General features: G+C 52.3%; 1 protein-coding gene across 2 annotated transcripts in view; it reads left to right on the top strand.

Annotated features, from left to right (window-relative positions):
- The window catches only part of LOC142882219 (prospero homeobox protein 1-like), a 31221-nt gene that overhangs the window by 16634 nt on the left and 306 nt on the right, over positions 1–14281 (top strand). For both annotated transcript variants that reach the window (XM_076016807.1, XM_076016809.1), the window contains exon 5: positions 13264–14281. This exon is cut by the window's right edge and continues 306 nt beyond it. In XM_076016807.1, coding sequence (XP_075872922.1) covers positions 13264–13449 — 186 coding nt within the window. In that variant the 3' untranslated portion in view covers positions 13450–14281. The remainder of the gene's footprint in view (positions 1–13263) is intronic.

Raw genomic sequence — 14281 nt, 5'->3', positions numbered from 1 at the left:
GAAATTTCGTCGATGTCAGAAATAACCATGGAGGGGTGTTGGTTTATTTTGTTTGAAGTAATATTTAACTCAAAAACCAGGAGAAGAACAAGCAAAGTAGTAAAAAAAAATTCTTGAAATGTGCGTAGGAGATATTTAAAAAGCAACAAAAATTGAGGAACTCTCCTCAACTGAGGAAGAACCTTCAGGGGAGCTTTTGTTCATATCGCCTCTCCGTGTGTGCGTGCGTGCGTGCGTGTGTGTGTGTTTGCACAGTGTGTTCCACTTCCCCCTCCTCATTTACCTATAATCTGCCGTGAGATGTTTAGTAGATCTTTCCCCGTCGTATTGTCCTCATAAAATTCTCCGTCGTTTGCCGGCGTCACGCGCCCTCCGCACTTCCTCCTTTGCGAGCCGCCGCGTCGGGCGCACGTGTCCCCGACTTGGCGGCTCGTGCACGAGGAAGCGCTCCAGGACCGCCGGCGCGCTCCCTCAATGTCAGCTGACAATAGACCTTTAAAAAGCTGCCGTAAAGAAGGACCTGGACTGATCCAGCGCTCCGTGTTCTCCAGTCTCTGTGTGTGTGTGTGTGTGTGTGTGTGTGTGTGTGTGTGTGTGTGTGTCAGCGAGACTGTGTGTGTGCGTGTGTGTGTGCGTGTGTGTGTGTCCCACCAATGTGTGTTCCTGTATGTGTCTAAGTGTTTTGTTGTTGCTGCATTTCCCAGTGTCCTGTTCACCTCGAAGGGTACAGCCGTCCCTTGGACCGGCCTGGCATGCTGGCAAAGCACTTCTCCAGCAGTGTGTGTGTGTGTGTGTGTGTGTGTGTGTGTGTGTGTGTGTGTGTGTCACTTTGGGGGTGGAGGGGAGAAATCTCACTGTTATCAAGGTTAAGCGTCCTACTGTTTTAGCGAGAGGAAGGGGAGAGAGAAGAGGGGGAGGGGGAGATGGATGGATGGGGGACGGAGGGTGAGAGACAAATGAGACAAAGGAGAGAATGAGGGAGAACAGGGAGAAAGAGAGAGGGGAAGGAGGTGTGTGTGTGTGTGTGTGTGTGTGTGTGTGTGTGTGTGTGTGTGTGTGTGTGTGTGGATGACGTGTAGGGCAGAATTGCCCTTGTGTGAGCTCTGGGAGTTTTTTGCGGTGCTCGCGTTTAAAGTGCTTCACTCTCTCGTCTCCGCCGCCGTGTGTTTGCGTCGATCTTTTCGCCCGGCGTTATTTGTCCGCTGGGGCCCTTTTCTGTGTCTGCGCACACACACACACACACACACACACACACGCTCTTCCCCACACATCCATCTCCAGTCCTCTTAGGGAGGCTTTAAAAGACGGCGGCAGGCAGCAGCTCTTGTATACATATGAGGTCTAAATCAGTCCATCAGGGGCCAAAGTGCAGCAGAGGCCACGTCTGCTCCTCCACCGAGGGGCCCCCGCTGTTATTTGTTCCTCTCCAACGCAGACAGAGTCACTGAAAAGATGCACATTTTCAACTACTTGAAGATTAAGTTGTGGCAACTGTACCGTTTTTTTTTTTTGCTTTTGGTACTTTTTTAAATGAACTGGAATGAACTTCCTGAGCTGGTTACATTTGGAAGAGGAGTGAAAGTCTTTCAGTTTCAGGGTGTATTTTTCTAAAGTTCTAAGGCGCCGATGTGTCGCGTTGACGTGGATCGACTGGAAAGATTTTAGTGAAACACGGCTGTTGTTAATGTATAAGTGTTGCGTTTTCACTGGCTTTTATATTTACAGAACCAGTAGACTGATGGTTTAACCCAACATGACGGATGTGGAAGAAAAGTGTGAGCCAACAGCACAAAGCGTTAGTTTGCCTGCAGTGTGCCTTCTTACCTCTAGGGGCTACTCTGTCCCCCACACAGGGCCTTTAAGTCCAGTTATGTTCCAAATCATTTTAGACTCTGCTTTTTCTTTAAAATTGAATATTGCATTTTCAACGCAAAGTTTTTACTTTCCATAATCATATAAACACTTACGTTGAGTGGACTCCATGTGTTTTCCACTCTGGCATGTTTGTGCAAAATGGAATGAAATGAAATGGCGCAAAAAAGTTCCACAACTTGACGTTATTTTTCCCGCCTTTGCGCCGACAAATCGTGCAACTTTTTTTTTTTTTTTTTTTCACCCACCCCTCCGCCGGCTCTGCCAGGAAGCCGCCGCTGCCGCCGCTGCTGCTGAAACGGGCTTAAGGGGGCAAACGGCCCATTTGCATACATAAATGTAGAAATTTGCAAGAAGGCAGACGGGACGGGCAGAGGAGGAAGAGAGCGAGCGAGCGGGGGGGGGGGGGGGGGGGGGGGGGCAGGTGAGCGAGTCCTCCTGTTGGCCGAGGAGGTGCAGCGGTGGCAGAGGAGGAGGAGGAGGAGGAGGAGGAGGGGTGGGCAGGTGTTTTGCATATTAAGGGTTTTTTTTTTCCTTTGCGCTAAGCAGGTGTCTGAGAGATCCGGCAGCTGATTAGAGTTTAAGCACAAGGAAAATTTGCCCAGCCATGCAAATCCTGATAACCTCCCTGCACCAAGCAACTGCCTGGGCGAGCAGCGTGAAGACTCAGCGCCAGTGTGTCTCTCTGTGTGTCTTTACAAATTTTTTTTGGATGTGTGGGTGTTGTTTGTGTGCGTGTGCGTGTGCGTGTGTGTGTGTGTGTGTGTGTGTGTGTGTGTGTGTGTGTGTGTGCGGCCGTTAGTGTTTGTAAGCGTGCGAGTTGCGTGGGTTGTGTGTTTCTTTGCCGTTTGATGTTTGTGTGGGTCTGGTGTGTTTGCACGCACGCGTCTGTGTGTGTGTCTGTGTGTGTGTGTGTGTGTGTGTGTGTGTGTGTGTGTGTTACACATGTGCGCGGACACATTTGTTATGTTGTTGTCTTGTAAATGTGTGTGTGTGTGTGTGTGTGTGTGTGTGTGTGTGTGTGTGTGTGTGTGTGTGAGTCACAGAGGTAACGTGGAGATGGAAATGTACTGGATGTGTATCAGGATGCCCCCAGGGCCTGTTTTTTTTTTTCTCCCCTTTCTCCTCCTCCTCCTCCTCCTCCTCCTCGTCCTCCTCTTCCTCCCCTACCTGCCTGCACCAACACTTGAAACAGGAGCCTACGCAGATTCAGCACGGACACACACACACACACACACACACACACACACACACACACCGAGCAAGTTTTCCCTTTGCCAGATTCTGCATCATCAAAGTTCCATCCACCTTGGTGGCGTCTTTGGAATGAATATGTCCTCTGTTTCAGCCGCACACACGCACACACGCACACACACACACACACACACACACACACACACACACACACACACACGTCTGTGGCCTTTCTTGTTTGATGCTAATCTGCTCTGTCACTGTGCTGGCCTAATACGCTCCCCGTCGCCCTCCCAGCTCCTCTTTTGTCGCGATTGTTTCCCCCTTTTTCCTTTCATATCCTCCTCCCCCCTCCTCCCCCTCTTCCTCCTCCTCCTCCTCCTCCCTCGCTGCTCCCTCTCGTCCTCCTCTCTTCTTCCTTCTGTTGCCTCTCTCCTTTCATTCTTTCATCCTCCTCTTTTGCATGTCTTCCGCTACACCTCCCTCCCTCCCTCCCTCCCTCACACCCCCCCCCCTCTCCCTCGCCGCCATTAGAAAGTTTTTTAATGGCATAATTGTCACATTCCTTCTGGCACAATGAACAGCAGCGGTAATTAAAGAGCTCGCCGTTAATTACCTCGAGCCGGGCGCTACTTTCCTCTCTTCTCCGCCCCCCTCCCGATCCCCTTTTTTCTTCTCTTTCTTCTCCGCTTCTCATTCGCTCTGTCCATCGTCATCAAAGTCTTGCGCGGAAGTGGGGGGGAAACACACACACACACACACACACACACACACTCACAGGCACGCCAGGCACCCCCGAAAAAGCCTTGACTTTGAGCGACAAAACACTTTCATGTGAGGGGCTCAAGTGAAAAATTCTCACTCAGTGTCCTTTTCTTTATCCTCCCTTCGCTCCCCCTCCCCCCTCCTCCTCCCCCACCTTGTCTGTCTTTGAACAGCCAATGACAACGCTCATCATCTTTCATGAAGCAGGTGTCTGTGTCTGTGTGTGTGTGTGTGTGTGTGTGTGTGTGTGACCTGATGAAGGTTTAGAGAAGAGACGAGAAGGTTTTAGGTAAACTGGGAGGTTTTTTTTTTCTTTCTCCAGACCGCCACACCTGCAGAGGGCGCAAATCCTCGCACGCACACACACACACACACACACACACACACACACACCTCTACCTTCAATAGAGGAAGTTCCTGTGGTCTCTGTGGGAGCGCTCCAAAGAGGTCTCTCCCCACACACACACACACACACACACGCTGAGTATCAGGTGTCCTCCGATGAGAAAAACTTTTTGTGACCTTTCCTCTTTTGTCTCTCGATCTGTCATCCCCTCCTCTTCCGCTTCACCCGCTTCCTCCCTCCCTCTCTTTCCCTCCCGACTCGAGCTCCAGCAAAACTGTCAAAACACTGGCAGAGCAGCGCCGTAGAAAAAAAAACACAACGCTGTGTTTTAATATCCCAAGCAATCGCAGCAAACAGCCTGTTTAACTCAGCCAGGGGGGAGCGAAAGAAGAGGAAGGTGGGGAACTACCTTTCCCAGCATCCTTTGCGCTCCACCACTGGATTGTGACACTGGGAGTGATGATGGGGGAGGACAGTGGGGAAGCTGGAAGTGGGATCTAAATCAAAGAAATAAGAAAAAAAAGATTTTTTTTTTAATTACAATTCTGCAATGTTTTTGTTTAATCCCTGTTTGATTAACACTGACTCCCCCTCTGCCTTCTTGCCAAGGACCCCCATCTCCCCCATCCCCGCCCCTCCTCCTCCTCCTCCTCCTCCCACTGTCCCCCTGCTCCCGCCGTCTCCACCGGCTCCTCATCCATTACCGGCGCCGCCGAGAGAGGCGAGCAGATGCTGTCCGTCCGGCCGCCGCGCCCCGTCGCATTGTGCGCTTCACCTCTCCTTCCCCTCTCGCTCCCTCCTTCCTCTTCCTCCTCCTCCTCCTCCTCCTCCCTCGCCGCTGCTCTATTTGTTCTCCAACGTCTGTTTCCTCCTCCTCCTCCTCCTTCTCCTCCTCCTCCTGCTGCTGCTGCTGCTGCTCCATCTTACACTCCCCACTTTTCTGTCCAATTCCTGTATTCGCATCATGGTGTGTGTGTGTGTGTGTGTGTGTGTGTGTGTGTGTGTGTGGAGGAGGAGCGTTTGACCGAGGGTCGACCTCAGGGACTGGAAGGTGAAAAGGTCGGGGCAGTTGCAATCGAGGACTGACACCAGTCTAAACAGGCTAGAGTATCTGAACACACACACACAGACACACACACACACACACACACAGACACACACACACACTTGTCGGCCGGTTGGGTGAGAAAGCTCTGGGGTTCTCTTTGAAGAACGACCGGAGACAAAAAAGGAGCTAGAAGACAAAGAGACGAGATGAAGAGTCGAGTGTATAGATTTAAGTTCACAGGTGCCAAAAATACAGAAAAACGATACAATTTGCTGGTGGGTTCATGTCAACAACACACACACACACACACACACACACACACACACACCTCCTTTTAAACCCCTATTTATTTTTTTTAACCCTCTTTTGTGTTGGGAGCGTCGGCTGTCGTCGTCGCCGCCTTCCAGCGATAGACGGAGCGGCCAGAGACGCAGCGCAGCAGCTGTGTTTGTGTTGTCGAGCGTGCGATCGAAACACAAAACACAACATCAGTTGTGTTGTCTGGGGAGGGACGGACATCGGTCGTCGTGTGTTCATTCACGTCATTCTGCTCTACTTTCTTCCGAGGTGAGGTCAGGACGTCTGAGGTGATCCGATGAGTTTTCACCTCAGAGAAGCTAAATTAATTGGAATTATTGGAATTATTGGAATTATTGGAATTAGCGTGCAGCTGTAACACACAGCTGGTTGACGATACAGACACATTGATAACAAATAGATTTTTTTTTTCTTCTTGAAATGAATAGATGGTTGAATTTGGTGTATAGAAATTCTGACGTGATTTTTTTTTTTTTTTGCAATTGCAATTGCAAAAAAACAAACAAAAACAAAGTGCATTTCGGACAAAAAGCGAAAAAAAAAAAATCATCACACTGATCTCCCAGCGTCACTGCCGCGATGATTTCTGAGCGTCGGCTCCAACAGACAGACTGGAGAGCAGGAGAGCAGGATCTGCTGCTGCTGCTGCTGCTGCTGCCGCTGCTGCTGCTGCTGCTGCTGCTGCTGCTGCTGCTGAACAGCCTGCGGCCACCGAGGGCCCCTGTTTGACGCTGGCCTGACAGCTCCTTTCTTTGCTGCGTGGCCAGTGTGTGTGTGTGTGTGTGTGTGTGTGTGTGTGTGTTAGGAAGGGAAAAAAGCCACTTTATTCTGTGCCGCTGATTAAATGCTGTTGTGGTGGGAGGAGGGGACACACCCGCCTCTCTCACTCTCTCTCTCTCTCTCTCTCTCTCCCTCTCTTCGTCTCACCTGTTCTCTCACACTCTTCCTCCCCCCTCCTCCTCCTCCTCCTCCTCCTCCTCCTCCTCCTCTACCTCCTGGTCACCTTGCGACTCGCTGGCCGTCTCTGTGGCCCAGCTGCTGATTATGTCATTATTTCTACACCATTTTGGGCTCCCTCTCAGTGTGTGTGTGTGTGTGCGTATGTGTGTGTGCGCGACTAATGAAGCGTGCTAAAGGGACTCTTGCCAAAATGACCAGGGCGTGTATCTGAGCTGCAGATGTGTCGGAGCCCCCCCCCCCCCACCCCCCTCCCTCTGAAACCCGACCTGCACTTCTTTCTCCTGCCACCGTCTCCCTTCTTCCCCTCCTCCTCCTCCTCCTCCTCCTCTGCAGCTCCTTGCCCTCCGTCCCGTCATTGTCCGCCCTCCCCCACGCCCTCCTCTCCTCCCCCTCCATTCTTCCTCTCCCTCCCTCTTCCCCTCCTCTCCAGATGTCCCAGCTCCTATCTTCCAGACTCCCCTCGCTCCTTTCTTTGCCTCCTGCTCCCTCCGTCTCCCTGTGAGCCAGGTTGACTCCCTGACCTCCGGGGGCCCCCACAGTTACGGCACTCCGTGACATCCCCCACCCCCCCACCACCACCACCCCTGAGTTCTGATTGCCTTCTCCGCATCCGACCTCAGACAATGACTTCATACGTCTCGGAACAAGAGGCCGAGCTGTGATATCTGGCTTCCCCTGCTGTTTGCAATCCTACCCTGTATAGATTTTCCTTTATTCTTCTAAACTTAATGTGCCTCGTTCAGCCGGTTTAAACCCCCCCCACCACCACCACCACCACCACCACCACCACCCCCAAATTCTGGATGTCGATTAGAAAGAAACAAGCGATGTTAGAGACCCTGGTGTGAGGAGTTAAAGTCGAAGTCCTTTAAAGTTAAAGTGCCGGTGATTGTCACACCCTGAAAGATGCAAAATTTGTCCTCCGCATTTGACCAATCGGCCCCTGAGGTAGCGGTGGGCAGCAGCAGTGCCACACCATTGGCTTTGGCATTGGAATCAAACCCCCCCCGCCCAATTCCAACCCTGAATACTGAGAGCCAAGCAGGGAAGCAATGGGTTCCATTTTCACAGTCTTTCTTATGACCCGGCCAGGGATCGAACCCACAACCTAGCAGTCTCAGGCCGGACACTCTTAAAAAACACAAAAGTCATTTTTGTCTCATTAAAAACTTTATTTAAACCCTTTCACGTTGACCTCCGCCAGGACTTCGCTGTCTCGTCGCTCATCGCTGTATCAGATCCCTGTGGCTCCTTCCTTGACCCCCCCCCACCACCACCACCACCACCCCCCCCCTCAGGCGGCCGAGCGCCTTGAGAAGAGCCCATGTGACGCGCTGCCAGACGTGCACGCTCTCGGCGGTCCCTCAAGGCTCCGCGTTGTCAAGGCTATCAGCGCGGCGAGGCCGGCTGCTGTTTGCTCAGCTTTGAGGCCTGTTTCCCGTCCCCACAAGACTCACACGCTCCAAGTTTTTTTTTTTTTTTCTATTTTTTTTTTTTTTTGCAGGGAAGGCGGGAGGAGCGGGAAGGCGGGGGTGGGGGGGGGGGTCAGGAGGAACAAAAACACCAAAAAAAAATGATGGAAATGACTACGAAGAAGCAGCAGAAGAAGAGGCGGAGTGATGGCTGGTCATGTGACCAGTCTGATCTCGGCCACTCGCCCTTCGAACCCGCGCGGCTGCTCGGACACGACTCGTCTTATCAAGCGGCCCGGTGAAAAAAGGGGAACATGGGTTGTGTTTGCCCAAAGTGACAGTGCACTCCGAGGGCTTATCAAGGTCTTTGTAGATTATTGATCAGGGCAGATATGCTGTGGGGGTGGAGGTGGTGGTGGTGGTGGTGGTGGTGGGGCGGGGGGGGGATGCAGGAGGCCTCCGATGTGTGAAGAGTGCGTCCGCGGCGTCCGGGAAGCTCTGCTTTAAATCAGCCGCCTGTCACACCAGCCACTTGCGTGTGTGTGTGTGTGTGTGTGTGTGTGTGTGTGTCTGTGTGTGAGTGTGTTGTTTTTCGAAGACGCGTGTTGCTGCTGTCAGCAGGAAGTGCGAGTGTCCCCCAAGATGTCAAAACAGACTTGTAGCCGCCTCAACAGCGCTTCCTTTCATTAGCAGAGCAGCAAAAATCTCTAATTCCTCTCTTGTCCGCCACACACACACACACACACACACACACACACACACACACACACACACACAAAGAAATCTAGCAGGCCAGAAAGCCCTGGGAAGTGTTAGTATTCCCAGGCTGATCCCGGATTAGGAATTAACCTGACTGGCTTCTGTTGTGTCCCTGCATTTCATCCTTCAAGGCTGCTGCAGCCGGCGAGCTAGCGCACGCACGCACGCACACACACACGCACACACACAAACATGCGCCGCCTTATCTTCCAGGGTCTCGTCTTGTTTGGCCAGCGCTGTGCAAATAGAAGGTGCAATACATCTCCTGACAGTTCCCGAAAAGCCAGCGGGGAGAAAAGGCACTGGTCAAACAAACAAGCCTGAGTCACCGAGAGAGGAGAGATTTCTCAGGCTGCACCGAAACACAAGCAGCAGACACACACACACACACACACGCAGCGCTTGTAACAGTAGCCCCCTCCCCCCCCCCACCTCCCTCCGGCTACCTTTTTTAACCGTTTGTCTAAGCAGTCTTAAGACGGGGTGGTGAGAGGCTCCCGGCGAGCCTCCCTTTGTCCTCCGTCATATTTTATTATCTCATCAAAAAGCAGGAAATCCGATTCTCTCCCTGTGAAAAAGAGCTTATCCTGCCGTCTCAAAGCGACCTGTCACGGGAGCGGGAGGCGGGTGATTAACTGCCTCCCTGTCGTGGAGGAGACCCCCGCCCCCTCTCCCTCTCCTTCCTCACCCCTTCACCCATCTTCTCCCTCCTTTGATGGTCGCTTCGGCGGCGCAGAGGTTATAAAGACGTGCGTCCCTCCGCTCCTCGGCCTCGTCTTGCTTCCTTTCATGAGGTGCCGCGCCAGGTGGAGCCGCAGCCGTGTCCCATGGAGGCCATTGTTTATGCGGAGCCGCCGCCACGTGCGCGTTTTCCATCCTCCCCGTTGCCTTCGCTCCTCCTCTCACCGTGAATCTTAGGGTCTTCACACGCCGACAGCGAATTTCCACGCAGCGCAAAAAGCGGCTGTCATTTTTCCGCTCTTATGTTGAATTTTTGCGGAGGCGAAAAGGAGAACAGCTGGACCAATCAAAATGATGTTGACATCAGACCTCAGACATGTAGCTAGCCGCTGTGCCGTATCCGAGCTAGGCTGAAGAGCGGGAACGCTGCTGGAGGTCAAACCAGCTGAATCGCCAACACTCCTCGTCGGAAGTTTCAAACTCTTATTGTGCAATTCCGCCCAGAGGAAACCGTTGTCTCGCTCTCGTGTCAACCTGCAGTCGGCCACACGCCACAGGGAGAGCGCTAGGGGCTAGCGAGCGGATGCTAACGTTAGCCATGACATCAACACAATCTTCTATTTCACAGTCAAAGGGCAAAGCACAGCTCGGGGGATCCGGCTCATTTTGACGTGAACTTCTCACGTCTGCGTTCCAAACATTAACGGCTTTAGTGGGGAGTTTTTGGAGGGATTTGGAGAAACACTCTGTGACTGCGAGTGCGACGGTCCAAGGGAAACCCGATCAGTGGGGCAGAAGGTTTTTACAGAGAGACAGCGATCTGGTATCTGGGATTTGGTATCTGCTGGCACTGCGCCGCAGACGCTGCCGGGGTTTCATTTCAGTTCCAGTTTTATCTTTTTGTTTTGTTTTCTTCGTTGTTGCAACGGAGTCGTGTGGCGTTTTTCACCCGGCACGCGCTCTCTCCTTCACCGTGTTTGCCTTTCTTTTCTTTTATTTTTTTGACCAGGCGGTCATTACACACACACACACACACACACACACACACACACACACTCGCCGCAATCGCTCTCCTCGTCCTCCTTTTGTACGTCTGTCCTTTAATTTCGAGGCTCTCTGCTGGGAAGTTGTTAGAAAGGCCCTATGAAATATGTATGAAGGATTGTGAGCCACGCGATTGGCCCCATTTAGCGGACGGCCCGGGCGCATGAGCGGCCACACCGGATAATCCCCCACAATGCCCCTGGAACAAAGGCCCAACAGCTGACCCTGGAGAGAGAGGGGATGAGGAGGGGAGGGGTGAGGCAAAGAAGGAGGTAGGGGGGGGGCAAACAGTCATGGCCGCCCGGCTCGGCCTGGCTCAGCCCGGCCCGGCCCGGCCCGGCTCGGCTCGGCGGGGAGGAACAACTCGCTGGTCCTGGCGAAACAAAGGCCTGACAGGACAGGAATAACTCCCTCCGCTCTGCCTCCTCTCTCCTCAGACTCTCCTCGGCGCCCCTCCTCCTCCTCCTCCTCCTCCTCGGCCCCGCCCCCCTCCCTCGCTCCCCCGCCCACCCACCCACCCACCCGTCGTTCTCGCTCTCTCAGTCAAGAGGATCTGAAATACCAATACCCTTTTCTCCTTGACATTGCTTTCTCCTTGCAGTCAGCATTTTGCCGTCCTTTTATAGTCAAAACGTCAGGAGAAATTCCATGCAGGAATATTCTTAGTAATGCGACACTCGCTCGCTCGCTCACTTTCTCTCTTGGCGTCGTCGAGAGGGGGGGTGAGGGTGGGGGGGCCTGGGGGGGCGGCCGGGTCGCCACGTTAGCCGCGCGGGACACAACACATCCGCCGGCCACCTTAACACTCCTGGGAGTCATGTCAAAAATGACTAGTAGCGCCGAGGTAGTGGTAATGTTGCAGAGTGCAAAGCATGATGGGACATGCAGTTTACTGCCTCCTCTCCTTCAAAGGAGGGTAAAAAACAAGCGACTGCCAGTTTTGCCCTGAAGATCCACCGCTTGAAACCGTCGCTTGATCTCCTACACAACGCTGTGACGCTTTTGTCACCACAGCGGCACAACACAACACAACACACACACACCACACACACACACACACACACACACACACCAGGCATGGCATGCACACACGCACGCTAGCCACCACCTGGACACTTTACGTGTCGACTTCTATCGTGTGTGTTTTCCCTCAGTTTGTCCTGCTTGTTCACATCCCTACAACACACATACACACACCCACACACACACACACACACACACACACAAGCATCTCTGCCTTCATTCATCACCCTGAGGGGGGGCGTCCCGTGCTTGTGTAAGTGTGAAGAGGCATGTCTTTGTATTGAACCGTGTGTGTGTGCGTGCTTGTGTGTGTGTGTGTGTATGTGTGTGTGTGTGCACGCCGGTGGTCACTAACCTTGCTGTGTCCTGACACTCCTGATGAGTATCTGCAGGACACTGTAGCAGCAGAGCAGCACTGTCAGGCGTTTGGGCGAGCTGCTGTGTATGAGTGTGTATGTGTGTGTGAGAGAGGTTGTATACGCAAGTGTGTGTGTGTGTGAGAGGGAGAGAGAGTGAGAGAGGGAGAGAGAGAGCATCAAGGGAGGCAGAGAGAGGGAGACAGTCAGCAATATCCCAGCAGGTGACCCCTGAAGGCTGCGTCGCCCCGGAGCTCCGAGTCCAGGAAAGAGACTCAGCCAAATACACCAGGGTGTGTGTGTGTGTGTGTGTGTGCGTGCGTGCACAAGCAAGTGTGTGTGCGGAAGTGTGTGTGTGTGTGTGTGTGTGTTTGCCGAGCCTTATGTAGACCTTCGTAGCAGTACAGGATGTGTCATCTCCTTGGCACAAGGAGGTGTGTGTGCCGGTGCGTGTGTGTGTGTGTGTGTGTGTGTTTGTGTGTTTCAGTGTGTGTGTGTGTGTGTGTGTGTGTGTGTGTGACAGCGTGCTGGCTCGGGGGAAGGTGTCGCAGATCTTTGCCAGACTAATCATCTCGGCGGTGTCGGTGAGCGCTGCTGTCAGGGACACTAAAGAGGCGGCGTGTCTCCCGGTTCCCAAAGCGTTTAGTACTTCCTCTTTGGCCGCCGCTGCCCCCCCCCGCCCCCCCACCACCACCACCTCCACCACCACCACCCCCACCACCACCGTCCTGTTTGCTCGCAGATTTACAGCAGGATTCATAAAGATGTCACCCCGCGTGGTGGTGGTGGTTCCTGCTCGCCAGAGTCGTGAGAAGGACGAGGGCTTTCGCGAGGGAAGTGACTTTTCTCAGGCCGACACCTGATTGGTTTTTAAGGAAGTGAGAGGGCGACTGATTTATTTTGGCAGTGCTGGCGAGGGAGGAGGGGGAGGAGGAGGGGGAGGAGGAGGAGTGGCACCAACTCAGGGGCGGGAGGGAAGGGGGAAGATGCTCTTGTGGGCCGAAGCGGAGATAAAACCACGTCGTGTGTCTCTAATGGATGTCGGAACGGCGATAAAACGAAGCCGTTCCTCTGAGAAATGTGGCTCTGGGGTCGGAGCTCCGAGCTCCAGGGAAGCAAAGCATTGTGGGTATTGTAGTCGGGTAAAAGCACTTTGATTTCATGACATTGTTCACGTTTGAAAGCGGCTGTGAAAACGAGATGGCCTCAGAGAATGAACACCTGGCTCGCGAGCGGGGGAGGATGGGGCAGGGGCCATTGGCCCCCTTGTGACATCACAAAAGGCCAGTTTTTACAGAACCAAGTGTTTGATCATGCATATATTTTTTTTTCCTTTAATGAAAAGCCCAGTGTGCAAGAGAACTAAGATGGACTTTTCTCATTTCTGGAGACACTTTAGTTGAGTGGTTTGTGAATACGGGACCTTCAAAAAGTGCTGAGAATAAATAAATTAATGAGGTTTTATTTATTTTGTTGCCATTGCAGGTCCCAGACCGCTTCCTGGAGGTGGCTGAGATCACGCTCAGAGAGTTCTTCAACGCCATCGTGGCCGGCAAAGACGTGGACCCGTCCTGGAAGAAGGCCATCTACAAGGTCATCTGCAAGCTGGACAGCGAAGTCCCCGAGGTCTTCAAGTCCCCCAACTGTCTGCAGGAGCTTCTACACGAGTAAATCCTCCTCCTCCTCCTCCTACTGCTCCTGCTCCTCCTCTTCATCGCTCGACGCTGATATTTTTTTTGATTTCATAGGATTTTCAAAACTTATATTATTATTATTATTATTATTATACTATCATTATTAATATTAATATTATTATAATTTTTCTTTTTGTTTTGTTTTGTTTTTCCCTCTCTCTTTTTTTTCTTCAACTCTGCTTTTTTTGATTTTCCTCTTCATTTTCCGATTTATTTTCTTTCTTTCTTTTTTTTTTTGTTTTGAATGTATGAAAGTTCTGAAGTAGCATTCCCGACCCGGAGCCCCTGCGGCAGCTCCGCCAGTAAATGACCTATAGCTAACGTGTTGTTGTTCTTATAAATGATAAATATCCGGATGGTTCTGGTTTGTTGGGTTTTTTTTCCGTTTTTCTATGATTCTGAATTGAAGGGACTCTAATCATCTCATTTTGGGGGTTTTTTGTTTTTTGTTTAGCTGTTTTGATCTTTTCCTTTCTTTTGGACTGTTGTGAAGCCCTGATCAACACTAACTCGAGTGTGTCCTCGGCGTGCGGACGGACAGACAGACAGACGGACGGACGGACGGACGGGCGGAGTTCCCGTTGAGTTTCTTTTGCTTCCTGTGAGACTTTTCTACTGGCCCTCAGACCAGACGGGTCCGCTGAAGACCTTCCCCCGCTCGCTCGCTCGCTCGCTCTCTCTCACACACACATGCACGCAGACACACAGACAGACACACACGGCCTGGTGAGGTCAATGACTGGACTACACTGGACTGGGGACACTAGTCTGCACTGGTTTGTGGAATTTGGACTGGTTTCAAATAGCTA

Source organism: Nelusetta ayraudi, unplaced genomic scaffold, assembly GCF_046127955.1.
Source record: "Nelusetta ayraudi isolate G7.1 ecotype Tasmania unplaced genomic scaffold, CSIRO-AGI_Nayr_v1 ptg000238l, whole genome shotgun sequence".
NCBI lineage: Eukaryota > Metazoa > Chordata > Actinopteri > Tetraodontiformes > Monacanthidae > Nelusetta > Nelusetta ayraudi.
The sequence above is the reverse complement of the archived record's forward strand: the minus strand, read 5'-3'. Positions and strand labels throughout refer to the sequence as shown.